The sequence below is a fragment of the Urocitellus parryii genome, chromosome 5 (assembly GCF_045843805.1).
Source record: "Urocitellus parryii isolate mUroPar1 chromosome 5, mUroPar1.hap1, whole genome shotgun sequence".
NCBI classification, from domain to species: domain Eukaryota; kingdom Metazoa; phylum Chordata; class Mammalia; order Rodentia; family Sciuridae; genus Urocitellus; species Urocitellus parryii.
In genome coordinates, this window is record NC_135535.1 from 88,589,212 (window position 1) to 88,611,939 (window position 22,728).

Sequence of the window (22,728 nt, forward strand, 5' to 3'; positions counted from 1 at the left end):
TAGATATATATACCTCAGCTGTTCCATAATAAAGCAGTTCCCTCTTCAACCTTCACAAGTTGCTTGTCACCTCTCGGTTATTTTGCCCAGCTGCACTGTGGCAATCCATAGTCAATGGCTTGCGGTCAGTCTCCATAAGATTCTGCTTAGCACTTGACCTCATCATGGAGGGATTGGTCCAAGATGCCTAAACAACAACTTGCATTTACCCCCATCTTTTTCTCTCAAATGGACAATATCTCTCTCCATATTGTCCTGCCTGGGGAGGTTGGAAGTGAAGGACTAGGCTGTCCTGTGTATACTGGTGCTGCAGTGCTTGGTTGTGCCCAGAGCCTGCAGCCTAAAGAGACCAGACCAGCATAAAGGGCCCGTGCTACTCTGGCCTGCCTGCATGTGTGCTCTAAGGATTATAATATACCTCCCTAACCTTTTATAGCCTTCTTAGAGTTAAAATTTAACCACCTTAAGCAAAGCACAGGAACTTTTCCTTTTACATATTCCTTCTACATTATGGTTGTCAAGTGTTTTATACCTAAATCAATTGAAAGCCCACATCAGAAAACATTTTCATTTTTGCTTGTGCTGTTTATACAAATTTAAAGAACTTGAGACAAATAATATTTTTAAAATGTACCCAGATCAATACCTACTTATATTTTTCTTCCTGTATTCCTGTTTTTTGTTTGTTTGTTTGTTTTGTACTGGGGGTTTAACCCAGGGTGCTTAACCACTGAATCATATCTACCCAAATATTTTTTATTTTGAGATAGGGTCTCACTAAGTTGCTTAGGTCCTTGCTAAGTTGCTGAGGCTGACCTTGAACTTGTAATTCTCCTGCTTCAAACCCCTAACTAGCTGGGTTTACAGGCACGTGTTACTCTACAGAAGTCTTCTAACACTATTCTCTCCATCTGAGCAGGGACAGCTGGAAGAAGATTTGAAGTTATCTGATGCCAAGATGAGATATAGTTCCTTTGATAAACAATTACTACCCTTTTACTAGGCTTTAGTGGAGATTGTTCCCACCACTCAGGGATTTGGAATAATTCAGTTCTCAAATACCAAATGTCATGATTAATGTTAGATTCATTCAGAAGGAAGGAGTGGCTCAGCAGAGTTCATTGTGAAGATAGAAATGGTACATAAGTAAGAATACCCCACTTGCCCTGGGGTTTTATGTTGTATTCATAAACATATTGCTGCCTTGTCCTTAGGAACAGCTATAGGAACCCTCCAAACTATCAGTTCTTAGTATTGAGTGGTTTGAAGGTTTTTCTGTTTGTTAAAGCAAAGTGAGTTTCCCGGTTTACTAAAAGAAAACAAACACAGGATGCAGTGCACTCTACAAGTTTTCCCTTAGTCAGTCAATGGTTCATAAACCCTTGGCTGAAGATGCAAGAGTCAATCTGCAAAATGGTCAAAACCAAGGGCAGAATATACACAGAACAGCAAGACATTTGGCTTCACCAAGGCTGTGCTATATATTTAGCAAACATTTTTTCTCTTTTCATTCCTCTTATTCCCTCTTCCCTATCTCCCCACATCCCCTGCCTTCTTTTAGTGGTGAGTGCAATTATGGAAGTCCCTGTATGAAAGTCCCCATAGGAATTTCCAGAATAAACCAATGTGGGCAATGTAGATAACAATTAGAAAATCCCAGTAGGTGGCTTGGAATGGCACTGGGATGTAGAAGCTGCCCTAGTTCCTCCTATGGGAATATTCCTAGATAAATAAATTGAGCTATGTAGATGTTCGAAATATGAAATGCTGTGTGGAAAAAATGACATATTCTTTCACTTCCTGTTGAAGCTGCTAATGAGGTAGAAGGCCATATAAAATGCCAAGGAGAAAAGAATTATCCAAAGATGCTTGGATAATTTGGCAAGATTCTCTTAAGTTTGAGAGTTGGTGTTTATGGGGAAAAGGGACGCATAGGACATTCACTGGTAGTCCCAACTAGCTTTAGATGGATCCTACCTGTGTTGAAATGTACTCTAGTTTGTTCTGTGATTACTCAGCCACCCAAATAATGGAACACCAAATTGTGCATTAATTGATTTCCCAAACCATATATTTCTGGACCAAGGTATGCATTTAGCTGCTAGCAATGTGAACTATTGGATTGATAAGAGACTGATGTCCCTGAACATACTCAGAATAATAGTTTGAAAACTTGTTGAGCAATTAAAAAAACTATAGGGCTGGGGATATAGTTCAGTTGGTAGAGTGTTTGCTTTGCATGCACAAGGCCCTGGGTTCTAATCCCCAGCAACACATTAAAAGAAAATCTGCCCTTGAGGTGGACTCAGCAACAAATTGAAGGCAATAAATGAAGAAAAGAAATTTTAAAAAGAGTTGCATTCTTAAAAAAAACTATTAATAAACCTGAGAGATGATAAGGCAAGAAAAGATGGCTAATTCACTTGAGTGATTGCATGAATACATGTTCCCTCCAAATATATGAATAGTAAAGGGAAGATACTTTTTGGAACAGTTTCTGGAATGTTGGAAAGAAAGGAATGAAGAATACAAAATAAATTTGTATTCTTCTTGCTGCAAAATTTGTCTTTGTTTTCCCAGATTCCAAATGTCTTGAGTTTGGGATTGACTTTCCAAAAGGGGAAACTCTGTCAGGCTATCCTAGCTACTTGCCCTAAGTCTGGAAACAGATTCCTCCCAGGGAGATGGAAACCAAATAATAAATGGAAACAAGTAAAAATAGTGGAAGATGGGAAGGGATGCTAGGAAGGACATCATTACTCATTTCTTGAGAGAATCTCTCAGAGCAATAGAATAAGGTTTTGAGTCATGGCCAACAAGGCTAGGCAAAGCCCACAGATTTATTTTCTCCTGAGAAGGAGAACTAAACTGAATCCACACTGCAGTCTTCACCCAAATAATTTACTTGGGAAATATAAAGAAAAGATTAATCAGCATCCCTTGATGACTTGCTTGAATATCAGCAGTTTGTAATTGCCATTTGGATTGCATTATGTTGGTTTTATTTATTGTATTGATTCTTTTGGAATTATTAGGGAAATGCATCTTGGAACTGGAAGATTTGGCATCTGTAGTGGATATTATGCATTGCTGTGAACAAAGGTGACAGCCTGTTAAGGGAGATGACATGCCGTGTTGCTACCAGCCTTGTACGTCAGTGATGACTTTGCCCATTTGACAATACCAGATGCGTACACAGAGCGCTATACAAGCATATCATGATGGAATCAGGATAGTGCCCAAGAGGATGAATATTGGCTTGATCTGTCCGTCATACATCACTGATAATTCATCCTTGGAACTTCAAAAAGAATAATTATGAGAAGTTTCATGGCTTATTCAGAATGAACTGCACTGTACCTATGAGTTGTGCAAGCTCAGCTAGCATAACTCTTGAATTTTACCCAAACAACAAATCTACAGTGGCAACATTCGTTTTGCTTCTGTGTAGAAAGGGAGGCTTGTGGGTCTTGGCAGTTGAACTTGATATGTTCCTTTAGAGCAGTTGGACTTGGTATATAGAGAGAAGTGGAGATGATTCCTTTGGAGCCTTGCCATTGTGATAGGAATGATCTGTTAAGGTAGATAAGGACAACTAGAGGGATTGCCGCAGGCTAGGCAGTTGGTCTGGAAAGCTAATGAAGCAATATGTGCCTATTACTCAAATGATGGAGGACGAAACTTGTTAATATCCCTGAATGAAGGGATGAACCTTGGTATGTTCCTTACAATAGGATCTATTAGACGTTAAGGGCAGTGCCTAGGCATAATGGAGAGTTAGGCTACAAGGATACATTAGCTATGGTCAGCCTAAATTATGGCATGATGTTACTGTGTTCTTTACGTAGGTTCTATCCTACCCACAGTTCCACAAATTAAAAGGGTATTTATATTTTCCATGGTACAAATTAGTTGAGTTTTGAGAAATTAAGGATCATTGCTGTTTCAGAACAGCAAATTTTTATTCTGAATCTTCTGACCTGGAATCTGCATTTTAACAAGATCCCCAGGTGAATCATACGTACCCAAAATTTTAGAAACATTGGAATAGGCTTGACTATCCCACTCATGATGCAAGACTGACTGCATTTTCTGTCAGTAGACCTAAAGGAAGTATTAGGGGATTTTTGCAGTTTTGATATTTTCAAATAAATTATATTACATAAAAGAGTCCCTCCCACCACAAAGCCAAGTATTTATCTGGAACAATCAGGTAAGTTTTTGCTGCTCCATTTGCCCCTGAAAAGGTCTACTGTGGGCGTCTGAGTAGCAGTTCTGGTAAGTAAGGTGGGAGTTCAGCTGACTCCCCACCCTGGCCTTTTGGGCCACCCCCCTCTACCCCTTTTCATTCTATGACTGAATATGTTTTTCTACGTTTCTCATCCTTATTACATTTACCACTCAGATTCTAGTTCTAGATTTACCACTCAGATCCCTCTAATATGTGTAAGTATAATCATAGGATTCTGTATCTGAAGGGAACTTCAAAGTTATCAAATTGCTTTAGTCAGCTTTTTCACTGCTGCGACTAAAAGACCCGACCAGAACAATTGCAGAGGAGGAGAAGTTTTTTTGGGGGGCTCATTGTTTCAGAGGTCTCAATCCATAGACAGCCAGCTCCATTCCTTGGGGCTTAAGGTGAGGCAGAACATCACGGCAGAAGAATGTGGCAGAGGGAAGCAACTTACATGATGATCAGAGAGCAGAGAGAGACTCTATTTGCCTGTTATAAATATATACCCCAAAGGCACCTCCTACCCACCTTTAGTTTCCCCTCAGTTAGTCCTAGCAGAGGATTAATTAGCTGATTGGGTTGAAGCTCTCATAAATCAATCATTTCTCTTCTAAACCTTCTTGAATTGTTTCATGCATGAACTTTTGGAGAACACCTCAATTCAACCCATAACACAAATATACTTCAACATTATCAAATAACTCTATGGTCCAGAAAGATAAGGTGACTTTGTGACCCACTATGAGTAGATTTCTGTGTAGCATATATGTTGACATTTAGGAACAAATGACTATGTAATGTCAGAGGGAGTATTTATTTTCCAATGGTTCTCATAAAATAGATTCTAAAAAACTTATTTGGACACAGATACATGATAAAACCGCTCGAATTTGTTGAAACAGAATTCAATATACGTTTACTTCTGGATATTTTTACTGACAGGGGAAAAGACATTTATGGTGTATGGAGGAGGGAATTTCTTTGCTTTAGATTTGAACTTGGGAAGACAGACTTACCTTGGTAAATTTTTTTTTTCATATTCTATGGGGACTTTGTATAAGATAAAAGTTTCTCTTCTGCTCGCAGGAATTATGGATCGGCATGTTCACTGAAGATAGTTCGATATCTATTTAAATAAAAAAAGCTGGTTGGGCCCAAAAGGATGGAGCCTCTAAACACTGTATGATTTGTGTGGTGTGTGCCCATTTTGTCCAGAGCTGCATCTTACACATACTATTATGGCTTGTTTCTAAAAGGTAGTCTTCTATATGTATTTTATTGGTATCTGCTCTCAGGTCTTTTAAAACATAAGTAAGAAGTCGAATCTTATTAAGTCCAATATGCTGATAAAAAAAGCAAAAGAAAAATTCAAACCATGGTGCAAGACCATTTGGTGCACTGTTAAAAGATGTTTATATATAATGGCATAAAATCAGCAGAGTCCTGGACTTGGAATGTCATGGCAGGGGCTCATAAACATTCCTGAAAAGATGAGATTTTAAAGATGGGTGAGATCTGGATAGGCAGAGAAAGTGGAACAGCATTTTAAGTGAAGGGTCTCATGTGAATGAAGCAAGCACAAGCTGGGACACAATATGCAAGGACTTTGATAGAAGTAAGGCAAGAATGAGGGCTTCTGAGGAGGGGGAACATCGTGGTGCTAGCCTATGGGTCCTGGACACGCAGGTGTAGGCAACTGGGAACGGCTTAGTGCAGGATAATGAGATGGGAAGTATCTTAGCAGGCTGGGGAGAACTCACTTAGCACCGAGGAGGCCCTGGATTTGACCCCCAGCCAAAAAAAAAAAAAATAGAAAGCGATTTCAGTAGATACATATGTCAGTTAAAGAATTTCAGGCAAAGAGAATGTTGGGAGATAAAATAAGCAGCACCGTTGGAACAAAAGCAAGTAAGCTAATATGGGAAGACTGTATTCTAAAGACACAACAATGAGTTGGCAGATTCTGATTAGATGAGAGAGTTCTACCAAAAAAAAAAAAAAAAACTTCATTCTGGGGGCTGGGGTTATGGCTCAGTGGTAGAGTGCTTGCCTCACACGTGTAAAGCACTGGGTTCCACCCTCAGCACCACATAAAAATAAATAAATAAAATAAAGATATTGTGTTAAAAAACAAAAAAACAAAAAAACAAAAGCTTCATTTTTTTCTGTCCATGACCTATAGGTCTAGGATTTTCTTAAAGTCAAGTTAAACATAAAGTTATTTGAAAATACATTATTTTTAGAGTAGAAAATGAATTAAGTATTCTCTGATTATATTTGGAAAGATTAATGCTCTAAGCCCCTTCAGTTTTTGCTTTAAGGACATTCTACAGGAAACTATCCATTTAAAAGAAAAAAATTTCCCAGGATATTTTTCTAGGCAGTCCTTGAAAAGAATACTAAGTTGTAAGTTAACCTTCACATGCCTCAGATTGCTTCTTTGAAAAATATGGATGTGAGGATTAAAGGAGGGAATGTGTGTTTAGTGTCAAACCTAGTGTTTCAGTGGTGTTAGCTCCCTTCCGCTGAGCCTTCCTCCTCCGAGTGTTTCTTTCTTTCTTTGGCCTTGAGTGTGTAAGGCAAGTGCTGTCCTTTTTTGTTTCTGTTTTTGTTTCTTGGTATCAGACATTAAAAACCAGCAGAGCTCAATCATTGAGCCATTTCCCCAGCCGCTCTGTCTCTTTATTTTTTATTTTTGAGACAGAATCTTGCTAAGTTGCTGAGGCTGGCTTTGAACTTGCAATACTCTTGCCTCAACCTCCCCAGGCACTGGGATTACAAGCTTGCACCATTGCACCTGGCTTCCTTTTCAATTTTAATTCATCAGAAATAGCCTTTTAAACACTCTCAGACCTGTTACTATACAGAGAAATGGCTATTTCCTGGTTGCAAACTACTCTTTGCTATAGTTTTGAAGTGATTAAATATCAATATTTAAAATAATCTTTTGATATTGCAACCAGGATGTGACCTTAGATAACCTAAAAAATTATGGGTCAGTTGAAGGGAAATCTATTCAGTTTTTATACACCATTGGTCGTGCCTTTCTCTGTTTAGTACTTTATTCCCTTGCCTTTTGTGACATCAGACTCTCTGGGTTTTCATTCTACCTCTTGATCCAACTACTTTCTCTTTCATATGCTTATTTCCTTCTGGCCTTCCACTTGAATGTTGGGAGCCATAGTTGAATCTTAGTCATTCCTCCACCCTGCTACATTTTCCTCCATGTCACTGACTACAGATTCATGATTCATATTGGAGGTATCTTTGAGACATCCAAATAGAACTATCATCTAGATAGGGAGATCTTTGTATCTGAACCTCAGAGATGTTTGGCATATCTGGTGACCTGTCAATTTCATTTTCTTCTGGGAGACTTCCTTTCTCAGTTCCTCTCTGTCTTCCTGCTCTAATATACACTAGTTGCTCCTTTTTCCTCCCCCACCATTTTTATCCCTCTTTGAATTTAGTGAGAATTTTTATAAGACTCCATTTTATTTACTCTACTAACTATCAGTTATATGATATGAGATTCCAAGAAATTGCAATACACATTTTAAACTAGTCTAATAACACTATATTGCTTCATGTGTAGTGCAGGTACCGTGCATCAGAGTATTTCGATTCTTCCTTCCTGACCTTTATCATACTGCTGTCATTCATTTCATTTATCTGTATGTTAGAATCATCCTATATATTGTTACTATGATTACTTTAAATAAGTGTTTTTTAGATTACTTAAGAAAAGTAAAATATTTTATTTTATTTTCATTTATTCCTTCCCTGATGCTCTTACTTTCTTTATGTAGCTTCAAGTTTCCACCATACTATTTTTTTCTTTTGGAAGAACTACTAACATTTTTTTTTCAGATTCAAATTATTGGTAAGGAATTATCTCAGTTTCTGTTTGAGAAAGTCTCCATCCTTTGCTATTGAAGCATACTTTCACAGAATTCTAGGTTGGTGACTTTTTTCTCTCAGTGTTTTTAATATTTCACTCCATTATCTTCTTGCTTGCAAGGTTTCTAATGACAAGTCAAATATAATTCTTAATCTTTTTCTCTGTGGTTAAGTTGCTTCTCCTCATCTCTGGCTTCTTTTAATATTTTATTTTTATCTTTGGGTTTTTTTGGCAGTTTGAATATGGTATATTTTTGTGTAATTTTTATAAGTTTGTTTTTGGTGCTAGAGATTGAACCTGGGGGAACTAAACTACTGAACTACATTGCCTTTTTATTTTTATTTTGAGACAGGGTCTCACTAAGTTGCTGAGAGTCTCACTAAATTGCTGAGTCTGGCCTCAGCCTCCTGAGTTACTGGGATTACATGCCTGTGTCATGGGACCTAGATTTTTGTGTAATTTTTGGATATTTATCTTCCTTGGTATTCTCTGAGCTTTCTTCCAGTGTGTTGCCTGTTACTATTTTTGGAAAATTCTCATTTATTTTCCCTTCAAACATTTCCTCTGTTCCTTTCTCTTTTTCTTCTGGTATTACATTCACCCTCTCATTTACCTTTTGAAATTGTCCTACAGCTCTGCGTTGTGTCCTGTTCACCTGTCTTTGGGCTCACTGATCTCCCCAGCCATATCTGATCACTGATGAAAACATCAAGGTGTTCTTCATTTCTATTTTAGTGTTTTTATTGTCTAGAATTTCTGTTTGATTCTTTCTTAGAGTTTCCATCTCTCTGTTTCCATCAGCCCTCTGTTCTTGTGTGTTAATCCTTTTTTCATTAAAGGCTTTAACATCTCAATGATAGTGATTTTAAATTCTGTCTGAAATTCTTACTCCTGTGTCATTTATTATATGCTGCATCTGATTCTGTTGCTTGTTTTGCTTCTTCACAATCTTTTGGGGTATGCCTTGTAACTTTTTGTTGAAAGCCACACATAACGTACAGGGCAATAAGAATACAGGTAAATAGGTCTTCAGTGTGAAGTTTTATTCTAACTTGGTTAGAAGTTGGACTTAGTTGGATATCTATTGTAGCTAAAAGTGTGGGAGGACTTCACATTCTTCCAATGCCCTTTTTTTCCTTTTATTCTCCTTTTGACCTTGGAATTAAGTGCTTCTCTTCAGAGATACTGTCTCTTATAAAATCTCTTTCAGCTATAATCTAGTGATACTGTACTGGGATGTTGGTAAGGTGAAAGGAAGTGTTTTATAATCTTACAGTTAAATTTCTGTGGTTTAGGGGTCCTATGTCCCTGGTCTGTGAATTCTATGAGTGTTTCTTAACTTTATTTTCCCAGTGTAGGTGAGATAGGAGGTCTAGAGGGAGTTGGAGGGGTAAATGCTTTTCTTCCATATTAGATAAGGCTAAGCAAAGTCCTTTTTCCTGGAGAAGAGGATTCTGTTATGAAGCATCCTCTGGGCATGTTTCTTAATGGCTACTCTCCTTCTTTCTCTACCAGGGCCTCAAGATGATCTCATCCGGGTTTTTCCCATGAGAACTTGGTGGTATTATTGGAGGTAAAACTCATGAAAGTGTCCAGATCCATAAGACAGTGGAGAAGTCAGTAGCTTCTCGCACGCACTCTAGACCACACTCAGCCTCCACCAATTAGTTTTAATGATTTTAAATTATTATTTAAGTATTGCTATCCATTTATGGCTCCAACATCTATTACTTTAGATAAACAGATCTAAGCTCTGGCTCTGGATTTGCCTGCTTCTCTGTATCAGGGGTGGGAATTTTCCTGATGGGTCCAAGAAAACTTTGGTTTTTTCCAGAAGTTATGAGTAGCTCTTTTGATATGAGGCACAGTTTTCCCCTAGAAGTTTGCTCTCATTTGCATAGGAGCTCTAGATTTTGGGACTCCTAGTTTCTTTCTTCTTGGTAGGTCTCTTATTTTAGTGGAGTATCTCTAATATCTTTTTAGGAAAGAATGTATGGGAGTAAAGTTTTTAGACTTTGCATTTGAAAATGTTTTTATTCTACCTTCATGTTTGAGTCATATTTTGTCTGGGCATAGAATCTCAGGTCAGAAATAACTTTGCTAAGAGTTTTGATATTCTATCCCCATTCTTCCAGTTTCCAATGTTCCCTTTAGTAAGTCTATTGCTGTTGTGACTTCAGATCCTTCATGTATGTGTTTTCTTTTTTAATCCTTCATGATTTTCTCTTCCTTGTTTTCTAAAATTTTACTTTTTTTAAACCTTTATGTGGGTCTTTTAAATTCATCTTGCTAACTCCTTAAAGAAATCTCTAATTTTAGGAAATTTTTTTTTTAGTATGACTTTGCAAATTTTCTGTTTTTTTCTTTTTCTGAGATTCAGATATTCATTTTTATGCTTGAGTCCATAATTTATCATCATTTTAATTGTGTTTTTTAAAAATTTATTTTATTGGCTCTTTCCTCAGCTTTGTATTTCAACCTTTTTATGAATTGTATTTTTTTTTTGTTACCATGTTTTAAATTTAAAGAACTTTTGTTTTGCTTGTCTGAATATTCTTCATGTTCTTACTTCATGGACTGTCTTTTGTTCTGCTGACAATATCAATCAATAATAGTTTTTAATGAGATTTCTTATTTTTTCTGAATTATATAGCACACCCAAGGTGGTGTTTGATTTGGTGTGTGTGTGTGTGTGTGTGTGTGTGTGTGTGTGTGTATACGCCTTTCTTTGCTGTCCCTACTTTCTTTTGATTTTTTAAAAAAATTTTTAGTTGTCGATGGGCGTGATACCTTTATTTTATTCATTTATCTTTATGTGGTGCTGAGAATTGAGCCCAGGGCCTCGAACATGCTAGCGGAGTGCTCTGCCACTGAGCCAAACCCCAGCACCCCCTACTTTTGTATTGAAGATTCTTTTCAGTTTTCTAGGGATCCTTGACTCTTTTCCTCACATTTAAGGATGAGGCTTGAAAACAGGATAAGCCTCTGTTTGTGTGGGTAGAGCATGTGTGCCGAAAGGCAGGCTTGGTGTCAGGCAGGGATACAACAGGGATGAATCTGTAAGGTCTTCTTTTTTGTGCTGGTACATCTCTCTAGAGAGTTACCTTCCTATTTCAAACTAGATTGGTGGATGAGATCTAGAAGCTTCTTGGTTCTTTTTAAAGACTTTCAAACAAACCTTTTACTGTGTTTCATTCATTGTTGCCACCTGCAGAGTCCCTAGTGCCTCTAATTTCTAAGCTTTCCTAGGCTGTAGTACAATTTCGCTTGGCTCTTGTTGACTTGCTCATAGGCCCACCGGCACCCCCTCCCATGCAAAAACACATATGCACCTGCATGCTCACGTGTGCACACAAGCACAGCATCACCAGGAGGCCCAGAGCTTTCTCCATTCCTATAAAGCAGTCGTCACTCATTCAATCATTTTCCTGTTTGTGAACTTTTTGATATCAGCTGTCTGCCTTTGTATCCCTTCCTTGTCTCTTGCTCTTGTGAGTTTATTCTTCTTTTCTCCTTTACTGTCTTTAGCAGGGTCCTAATAGGGGGTGGAAATAAACAAATATATTTACTCAGATAAACTATATTAAATCTTTCTCCATCTACAACTTTCTCTGCCTTGGTGTTTTAACTAATTTGGGAAGTCATGACTTCATGATTTTGTCTCTCCATTCCAAGACATTTTGGCAAGAAAATTTTAATCTCAAGTAATTGATAATTTAATTTAAATGTGTGTGTGTGTGTGTGTGTGTGTGTGTGTGTGCTAGGGATTGAACCCAGGAGTGCTTAACCTCTGAGGCACATCCCCAGCCCCCCCCTTTTTTTATTTTGAGTTGCTTAGGACCTCGATAAATTGCTGAAGCTAGCTTTGAATTTGTGATCATCCTGCCTCAGCCTTTTGAACCACTGAGATTACAGGTGTATACCACCATATCCAGCTTTACTTACTTTTTAAATGAGAGACTTCTTTCTGTGTGACTATTAATATTTGTCTTCACGTATGTTTGTACTCAAACTAGCTTGTAAATGACTGTGTCCCATTCACTCTGATCAGCTTTCTCCATTTCAGTCTCTCTGTTCACCTCAATGATTGCTTCTTTCTCTCTGTTACAATTCTGTAGTGGTTCTGCCTCTTATGCTGGCTGATGCCTCAACTCTAATATTGCAAAAGCTGGCATCAAGTTTACCTAAAGAATAAAGTAGCACATTTTTACTGGTTCAATAGGTTACTTACAAAGGCAAGTAACAGTTTTTCACAGAGAGAAAAGTCTTTAGTGCTTGTAGGACCTTTTATGAGCTGCTGAATGGTTGTGGTAGACAGGATAGTGATAATACAATATTATCAAGGGAGTATTTATATCAACATTATTGTATTTGTTAGGACTAAATACATTAGAATATTCTTCCTTCCACTCTTACATTGTTCTAAAAGAAGATTGGGGACATTGGTAAGATAGTAGTCATGAATTACTTCTGCTGATTATCATTTAGGTGTGTATTTCACAATAACAAAGTGAATATTATTATTATTACAAATGTGGGGAAAACAAAGCTCAGAGTTTCTCTAATAGCTCAAAATCCAGAGCTAGTAAGTGACAGAAATGAAATTTGAGCCAGTCTAGTCTGATCCTAAAGCTTGGGCTCATTTTGTGGCACTCCTGCCTCTATATTTTTCAATAAACACCTGCACAGTTTTTTTTAAAACAATACTTTTTTAGTTGTTGATAGAACTTTATTTATTTATTTTATTTTTTTAAGAAATATTTTTTAGTTGTTGACCTTTATTTATTTTATTTATTTGTATGTGATGTTGAGAATCGAACATAGTGCCTCACACATGCCAGGTAAGTGCGCTACTGCTGAGCCACAGCCCCAGTCCCTCACTTATATACAGTTTTAAGTGCTTTTCAGTCCCTGGGCAAAACCTATTTGTGTCCTCTAACTGCATTCATAAGCAGAAGTATAAAAGGATACCAAAGCCACTTCTAAAAGTCATATAAGTCAGGTAATAGATTTAATTTAAAATAGTAACACTTGGGTATTTAGACTTTGCCTTAAACAATGCTGCATTATCAATGGTCTAAGCAAATTTGAACCTGTAAATTTTATACACTCAAGTAACAATTATTTTTGAGTATGTTATGTTGTCAGATCTGAGTTGGTACCTGGAGGAACATAACTAAAATAAAATATTGTTCTTGTTCTTCCCCAAAACATGTAGACATGACATTTGTGTCCTAATTTATATTAAAAATACAGGCACTTGATATTTGAGAACAAATACTTTTATTACTCAGTGGCTGAGGCAAAGTTACATATGAAAAATGCTTGCAACACAACACAACTCATCTAAGTGTCTAATCAATTATCAGAGTCAGCAAATTCTCTCTGCATTTGGAGTAGGAGGTCAAAGGAAACAGGAGGAGAAACTACAAATGTTTGTTGAGTTCCTACCCCATGAAACCGTAGTTTAGGTGGTCTGGAAACACATCATTGAATGAGAAATTCATGGCTAATTGGCCTGGCTTTGAATATTGCATTGGATTTGCATGGAGAGAGAGAAAAGATACATTCCAGGCATATGGATTACAATAGTGACAGAAGTGATCCCTCTGGCACTTCGAAGGGTGACGGGAATGACCTGATTAAATTTGGCATTCATGCAGTGTTAGCTTTCCATGGCTGTAACCAAAATACCTAACCAGAATAACTTTTTGAAGAAAAAATTTACCTTGAACTCAGTTTCACAGGTTCAGTTTCATCGCTCTGGGTTCAAGATGAGGCAAAACATCATGGTGGTGAAAGAAGATGGGGGAGGAAAGTTGTTCAGTCAGGACAGTCAGAAAGCAGGAGCAGATGAGAGAGAGAGAGAGAGAGAGAGAGAGAGAGAGAGAGAGAGAGAGAGAAAAGGAATCCAGGGGACAAGATGTAATCTCCAAGGGCAGCACCCACCCCCATACTTACTTCCATCAAATGAATTAATCAGCTGATTAGATTACAGCTCTCATAATCTAAGCCTTTCATCTCTGATCATTCCTGCATTAACACAGTGGCTTTGGGGGGACACTTCACAGCCAATCCATGCCACATGCTAAGGAAAATCAGAGAATATATTTGAACTGCAAAGAGGGGCAAGAGACAACAAGAAAGGAAAACAGCACATTGCAGTTAATTGCCACATAAATATTTCCCCATTCAACACAATTACTATTATAACCTTCATAAATGTAATATACCTTATTTTCGTTTGTTAGCTTGTTTTATTTACTTCACAAGTATCCTTTGGACTTGGGGAAGAAAAGAGAAATTGGGATGGCTTGTGTTTTATATAAAATATAGGAGGGAAAAGTGGTGAGTGATTTATCCAAGTTCTGGCAACTGAAGAAGTTTCCTTTATTCCCCCTTCTTCGTCTCTAGAACAAAAGAGGGCTGGCTGGTTACTTTGTAGGACTTGAGGTGATCTTCATTTGAAAGAATCTCTTAAGCTCCACTGTGGTAAGATGTAGCTTTGGGATTTCAAGATTTCTCTTGTGACTATGGATTGACCTAAGTAGGAGAGAGATTTCTGGGACATGCTTGCCAATGGAGGGCAGTGGGTCATTGTCTTAAGAGAGCACAGTAGTGTTGAGGGAATGACACTACAGTCATTTGGTATCCTACTTCGTGTTTAGTAAATAACTTTGCACCAAGTTCTCCAGTTCCACCTCTTGGTTGAGAAAGATGCTAGAAAAAGAGCCCAGGCCGCCAAGGAGTCAGTGTAGGCTGTCCCAGGCACGGAAGCTTCATCAGCTGAGCAAATGGAATATGGCCTTGCATTTTGGTTTCGCGATGACTAAGCTGACCGGGTTGGCAGGCTGCAGAGTTTCTTCTTTGTCCTTGCACATTTTATGCTTGACAAGATGCTTAAGCAAATAGAATAGGCAACCGCTAGGAGGTACCCGAGATATGTGTTTGCGGTTCCGAAGAGAAGAAATGGCCAATACTGGCTCTCTGGGCAAGGCAGGTCCAGGCGAGAGGCACTCTTCCAAGGTCTAGGGAGCCGTAAAGCTTATTCGGGGAGCGAGAAGCACTGCTAAGAATAAACGGTCCTTTAATCTACAAGACTGAGGAAGGGAACCCTCCTCCGAGGCATTTCACATCCGAGGTCTGCGTGCTAGGGCACCAGCCGCCTGCTTATCTGAATGCAGCAATGTCTTTCCCTGCAGGGCCGAGGCGAGCACCGGGTGTGCACGCACCTCCATATGCGCGCGCTCGCTCGCGCCCGTGAGCATCGGGAGTGGGGAGTGTGTCTTCTTGTGTGTGTGTGTGTGTGTGTGTGTGTGTGTGTGTCCCCGCGCGCAAGCGCGCACGGAAATTGGGATGTCTGCTAGATCTGCGGCTACGGGACCGGTTAATGGGGTTAGGGGCCCAGGAAGGAATAAATCTCCGCTGGCTTCCGCGCGACTCGCTGCGGGTCAATAACCAACCACTTACAGGAGGGTGACAGCAGCAGCCCCGACCCACTAGCCGCGCATCGAAGGGCTGGGAATGTCAGCCAGTTTCTGCCACACTCGGAGAATATATATGTATTTTTAAGGGAGCTGCTGTTTTTATTGTCTGCCTCTATCTCCAGAGAACAAGGGCAAGAGAGAAGGGTGCGCGCGCTGGGCGAGCTTCGCGGATCTAAACTGGTCGAAGGAGGCAATTTTGCGGGTGGGGGAGGGCGGGGGAGACCTTGATTTCCACCAATCCCGGGGCGTTTGTCTGCGAAGTCCGGGGCGCAGCGGAAGGCTGCGGCGCGCGGCTGAATTAACTGATGAGACCGAGTTCTTTTCTTCTCCGGGAGGGGTGGGGAGCGAGGGTCCTGGCGGGTGAGGCCGAGAAGCCAGGGGCAGGATAGCGGTCCCGGGCCGAGGTGGAAATTTCCAAGGACTTGGCGCGGCGCGGAGAGCGCGTCTGGGGGGGTGCCTGGCGGCGCAGCAGCGCAGGAGGCGGGGAGAGGCGGCGAAGGGCGAAGGAGCATCTCTCAGAAGGGGACGCCGCTGCGAGCCAAATGTCTGAGAGCCAGCCGCGCCTTTTCTCGGACCCTCGCGGAGGGCTACTGTGATGCTATAGAACTGGTAGGAGCGACTCGCTGCCGCCGCTCTCTCGGTTCTTGGAGACCCCCAGCGCCCGCCTTCTGCAGGGAACGACCATGACTGTAGCTCGTGACTTATCTGCCGGCCACTTCCCGTAGAAAGAAATACTGGAAAAAGTTGCATTATCAGAAATCCGTGTGCTGACCTTTGGGGCTGTGGGGGCCGAAGCAGTGTGCGTGCCTGTGCAAGCAAGAAAGCAAAAGGTGTGTGTGTATGGGGGGCCGCGGTGGGGGCACCCTCCGCTGCCACTGTACCTAACGTTATACTGAGGCTCCGGCCCCCATCCTTGGGACGCCGGGGCTGCGATGAACCCCTGCGGGCAGGCCCGGCGACACACGTCCAGAGGGGCCATGGCCATACTGGCGTGGAAGTTCCCGCGTACCCGGCTGCCGGTGGGAGCCAGTGCCCTCTGCGTTGTGGTCCTCTGTTGGCTCTACATCTTCCCAGTCTACCGGCTGCCCAACGAAAAGGAGATCGTGCAGGGGGTGCTGCAACAGGGCACAGCGTGGAGGAGGAACCAGACAGCAGCCAGAGTCTTCAGGTACTCCTGCCCTTGGGGCTCCTCCCCTCTAGCGTCCTTTCCTCCCGGTGCGCTGAGGACAGGGTCCCCGACAAGGACCGTCTGGCAGAGGCTTCCCTTTCATCCAGGCTTTCTTGTTCCAATCCCCTTTGTGCTGTTCCCGACTTGGAGACTAGGTAGGGTCTATTTCCCACCCCTTACCCCAAGAGAGATACAGACACCTGCTTTGCCTAGGTAAAGACTATACTCATTTCTTCCCAAGACTGAGTTGTAACAATTGCCCATAACTGGTGGGATAACTTAGTCCTTTGTACTTAATAAGAATTTATTTCTTGGGCTCTGAAGATATTTGAAGCTAAAGCGAACTAGAAGCAGGTAAGAAGTGTCTTCCCAAGGTTAGGTGAGCAATTCGTGGCATAAATCAATGCAGAGTGATGGGCAAACCCTGGACAGTGAAAACATGGACACCCACTAGGTTCCCCTTTCTTTGCGCAGTGTACCCACGGCAAATACAGAGCACTTGCTGACCTCCTACTAAGCCAGAACTGTGCAATTGTTATGTTGAAATCTCAACAACTTTCTAAATAACAGATATTTTCACCTCTTATGGAGACCACAAACTGATTCGTTGGAAGGATGAGTTACCCAAGGTCATTATCTTTGAAGAGTGAGTGCTGAAATTTTCAGTACTTTAAAGCTTCAAAGCTCCCAGCTCCTTTTCTTGGCTCAGACATGTGGATACTTCTGGAAGATGGGAGATGTACTTTAGATAGGGACTTGAAATCAGAAAACAAAAGACCAAACCAGGTTGGAAATCAGCACTCTGTGTGCCTAGTAGTTTCCCCTCCTTTGGGGGAATTTTAGTGTAAGCCTCTGAAAATAAGTTCCTGGCAGCAGGAATAATGTAGCTAGCTAGATGAAAGAAAAGACAGAGCTGCCTGCTTCTGCCTTCCCCAGCAGAGGGAACAAACTGCTTCAGTCACTGGGAGGGGTCCCTTTCCCCTTCAGTCCCTAGGGCTGAAGATGCTGAAGTTGGCTCTTCTGATTGTGCGGGTCTGAGTGAGGAGGGCTTTCCTCTGCTCTTCAGAGGATGGTTCTAGCCAGGTGAGAGCCAATGTAAACATTTTTCACTGCATTACTTACAAATGTCCAGAAGCGTCTATTCATTTAAAAAAAAAAACTTGTACAATATATGGTTTCTCTCTGTCTCAGGCCTGCTCCTGGAAAGGTCAGAGAGATGATATAGCCATTTCTTCCAGAGGAAGGCAACTGAGTTTTCCTTAAATGGGAAGGAAGACTCCTTTCCCTTTGTAACTTTACCATCATTAAGTTTTAAAAAATAACCCCACTCTCCTTAAAAGTACATCAGGGTTAATTTTCTCTCGCCTTCACAAGATTGATTGTTGGACTGAGAAGCAGGCAAAAGGTATAGCACCTAGCAATTCTTTTCTCTGAAGACAGGAAGCACTTTATTCCAAGTAATATACAGAAATGAGTTAAGAACTTCCCATTGGTTTGCAATGAAAGGGCCCATTTTCTTTATATATAGAAGGAGGAATAATGAAGCTCTGTTCGAGAATAGACTCTTTTTAGAGGACACAATTAAGTGGAAAAGGCTTCCTATTCTGATAAATACAGACTGATGGTTGCTGAGACACATTTGATCCTTGCTGTCTTTAGCCTGGAGTAATCTTCAGTGTTTGTCATTTAGTCTGGTTTCTAGATGCGGAGAATTACTTATTAAAATTCAACACTATAAAAACTACCTAAAAACATATCTCTCAAAATTAGTGTCTGTAAAACTATGAAAGAGACACTATTGCCTATTGGAAAGAATCTGAGCTTCAGGTTAGAATCCTGAATTTGTACATTGCCTGTGCCAGGACATGATAAAATGCAGAATATCTTTGGCAAGTTACTCTCTCTTTGAGTCTTAGCTTTGTTGTCTATAAAATAGGGATAATGACATCTGCCTTGCAGGGTTGTCATAAGGTTTTAAAAAAAAACAATTGATGCCAAGTGTCCAGTACATTGTACCCAGAAAATGTTTGTCTTAATAATCATTAAAATTTCCAGTGTATGTTACAACCTAAATAAGGACATCTGGCCTTTTCATAAGAATTTGGAATATTTTGCCTGTCGAATTTATAGAGAAACAATATCTGTCCATACCTACCCTACCTAGTCACATCACTTAATTAACAGAGATAGGAGTTTTGAGAGATAAGTTTCATATTTGTTAAGTCAAACATTTGTTTTACTTTGAATACTTATTGAGATTCATTCTTTTAAACAGCTGAATTACTAGCATATGAGTAGTAGTATATATCTATTAAGTATCACACAGGTCAGCCAGAAGCATTTATTATATTAAGGTATAACTTTGGCAAATGAGTATCTTTCTCTAGTTTGAAATATCTGCACAAATAGAAATATATGTAAACAAATATACAATGTGTATATGTGGAGATAGATGAACATTTATTTATAAATTGTGCAATGATGTCATGTGTATGTACACATATATAGGTGTGTGGATGTAAACACACACAGAGAAATATTTCAGTTACTCCATCAGTGTAAGTGATTAGAACATGCTACGTATGTGTTAGGCCGGGAGGATAGGAGTGTATGGGATGGAAGACTGCCCCCACTAAGTGAGCTTCGGTCTAACTAGGGGCTGACTGACAAAAACAAACAAACACGCATGGGAAGTTGAAGTATTGCTTAATGTTATCAAGACAAAAGAGTGTTTTTGCCAGGATTTCAGATTTAAATTTATAATTTTTTTTGCAGTGCTGGGGATCAGTACCCAGGGTCTCACACATGCTAGACAAGTGCTCTCTCCTTGAACTACACCCTAGCCCCTTCGGATTTCATTTTGCCATTTGTACTTCCATTTAAATCTGTGATTTTCTTCTTCTTCTAGCCCAGAACCTATGTATTGACTTTTCAGATGAGAACCTAGCAGACTGCATAAGAAATGGCAGTAAGAAAGTGACAAAGCTGCAAGGGTTTGGAACTAGATAGGAAGTTTGCCTAGTATTCACAAAGTGATAGAAAGATTAAGGCATCAGATAACCCTAAAGCAAAGCTTTCATATCTCTTGTTGCTTCAGATCGAGTAGTTAGTCAAGTAGTGTGGGAAATGCCAAATCAAAGCAGCGTTTGCTTATCCCATTATACCCTTACCCATTTCTCCTCCTCAGAGAGGAACCTCAGCTTGAGTATATTTGCAAGGCTTTATTTTTGGCATCAGACATGGCAACAACAATGGCAACAGTGAAACCCACGAATGGTTAAGGACTATCTGTCTGGGACTGTAAGTGCTTATATGTATTGTCACATTTAATCTCCACAAGAACTTTGCATAAACGGGTATTATCCACATTTATAAAAGATAGACATGCCCTAGTCTCTGCCACCAAAGGATTTACAATAGTCCAATGAGATTTACTATAATCCCATATTGGGATTATATATTGGTTATACATTTAATCAAGTGGAAATAGGCCATCAAAGAAAGGCAACATGGCAGGGTGAAATACTTAGGGAACTGTCAGATCATGGTTGGATTTCTGGTCCTGTCCCTTTCTAGTTATATGATCATTGGTGAGTTCAACTCTCAGAGTGTGGATTTTCCATTTACAAAGTGGGTTTTGTAATAAAGCCACTTGAAAGCATACAGAAAGCACCTAGAGTGGTACTTGTCACATCTCTGTGTGATACAGGGCCATTGTAGCCATAGAAATAGTGCGCCAAGTGCAGGGCAAGTTCGTAGAACATGCCATTTAATTCTCCAGGGAAGGGAAATGAGAGTTCAGAGAGGAGGTGGTGTTTGTCCTAAGCCTTGTAAGGATAGTGTTAAGAGGTGAGGGTGAAAGGGTGTTCCAGGCAGAGAGAACAGCAAGGGTGAAGGCAGAGAGGTTTGGAAATGCTGGCACGTTACCTGTGTGGAAAGTTATCAGGTCACCCATGGAAACCTTGGTAGAAAGGTGGTGGACTGGGAGGTAAGAAGAAGCCAGGTCCAGGTCCCAGTCTCTGAATGTATTTGAGTGATGGCTGATGAAAAATGGACTAAAATTCAACTATTCAGCGGGTACTGACTGTCAGCTGTCAGCAGGAACAGCACATTACTATTACCAGTAGATCTGGGGACAGGAAATTAGGGATAATTCAGGAAAATGATTTTTTAAAAAATTTTGTTAACTCAATGGGTGGTAACTGTGTCCAAATTCTCAACAAAATACTGCTGTAAGCTGTTCCGTCTTTACATGGCTTCTTTTCTTTCCCTACTTTTCAATCCATGGATGTTAAAAGCTTCAGATGTTGTCACAGCTGCCCTGGTGGCAACAGAAGGGCATTAGGGGCAGACGGGGTGAGAGGTAGGTTCGAGGTAGGTGCAGCTTTCTGTGTATGTGAGCTGTAAATTTGGTGTTTCTCAGATAGAGATTTGTGGAGTTTACTTTGAAACAATAGATTAGGAAAACAACAATTTAAGAAGCTTTGATGTTTAAGAAAATTAGCTATGATTATGTTGCATATTTACAAATGTGGAAAAAAAACTTTACCAAGGATCATAATAGCACAAATCAATCAGTGACATTTATAGGACATAAAATGTGTCAGGCCTACTTCTAATCACTTAAACATGTTTTCTTCTGTCCCCAGAGCAGTTCTATGATGTAGGTTTATGGTATGTTCCTTGTTATAAATGAGGATGTGGAAGTTCAGAGATCCATGAACCAAATGATGGAGTTGGGTTTCCAGCCTGGAGCTATTCTATTTAAACCTCATGTTTGCTCCCTGATAATCTTGGGTAAATGACACATTGTTGCACGTATCATATATGATCTGGCCCTCATTTCTTTTTCTCCGACATCATCTTTCATCACTTTTCTTTTCTGTACTTTAGTAATATCAGATTCACTATAGTTCCTGAAATAGGCCAGACTGTCTTGATTTTGCTCATTTCCTGGAATTCCTTCACTCCAAGGCCACTTTTTCCTGCCCTTCCCCTGGCCAGTTTCTGCCCATCTCTTGACAGTGCATCATGGTGGATAAGAGCAAAGGCCCAAGGTTAGGTGTCCTCAAATCTTTATTCTACCACTTGTTGGGCTCTTGAGCAAGTTGGCTTTCAGCATCCATTTCCTCAAGAAGGGTGGCTTCTTGTAGGATTGCTACAAGAATAAGATTAGGTAACATGTTCAAAAAGGCTCAGAGCTGTTTCCAGCATACGATTAGTACTCTATCCATGTGAACTCTCCTCCCTCCCTAGAAGCTTCTCTTCAGTTTATTTATGCCATGTACATATTATTGCATTTCTTGCTTTTATGCAAAATTATAACAACGGTGTTTTACTGCTTTTACTGGAGAGGATTCTGGGACTGTGGTAGTGAACGTAACAAAATTCTTGCTTGGTTTGGAATTTATAGGATAATGAGAAGAGTCAGACAACAAATAGAAAAATATCCAAATCTCTGGTAGCGGCAGGTGCTTTATTTCATGCTGGGTTTAAAGTATTGGTTTATTTGTCTCTTCCTGCTAAATTGTATGCCAGCTTCTGCTACCACAGGGACTGCAGCTCCTTCCTTTGTGCACCTCTGTAGCCTCTCATGGTTCCTGGCACACTTACTTTAGTTATCACATAAATGAAAGTTCTAGAAAGGCATGGATCCAGATGGTCAATGAGCAGATATGTAAGGAGAACCTGCTGTGTATCCAGCACTGTGCGTGGCAGTATGAGAGACCAGAGGAGGAAAAGAGCCCTTCCTCTTCAGCAATTTCCTCGCCCCAATGCTTCTGTCCTTCTGGGCTGGAGAGTCTTTGTTGTGGAAAGCTGTCCTGTAGGTAGAGAATGTTCTTGTGCGTTCTAGAATCCCTGGCTTCTGTCCACTAAATGAGCCTTCCTGATAGGTCTTCAGACCTAGTGTCATTTCCCTCGGGGGTCAGAACTGCCC

General features: G+C 40.3%; 1 protein-coding gene across 1 annotated transcript in view; it reads left to right on the top strand.

Annotated features, from left to right (window-relative positions):
* Positions 1 to 16,554: 16,554 nt before the first annotated feature.
* St8sia1 (ST8 alpha-N-acetyl-neuraminide alpha-2,8-sialyltransferase 1) overlaps positions 16,555 to 22,728 on the top strand; it is a 127,207-nt gene continuing 121,033 nt past the window's right edge. Inside the window, exon 1 of the mRNA XM_026392362.2 lies at positions 16,555 to 16,790. Within this exon, the coding sequence (XP_026248147.1) occupies positions 16,555 to 16,790 (236 nt within the window). The remainder of the gene's footprint in view (positions 16,791 to 22,728) is intronic.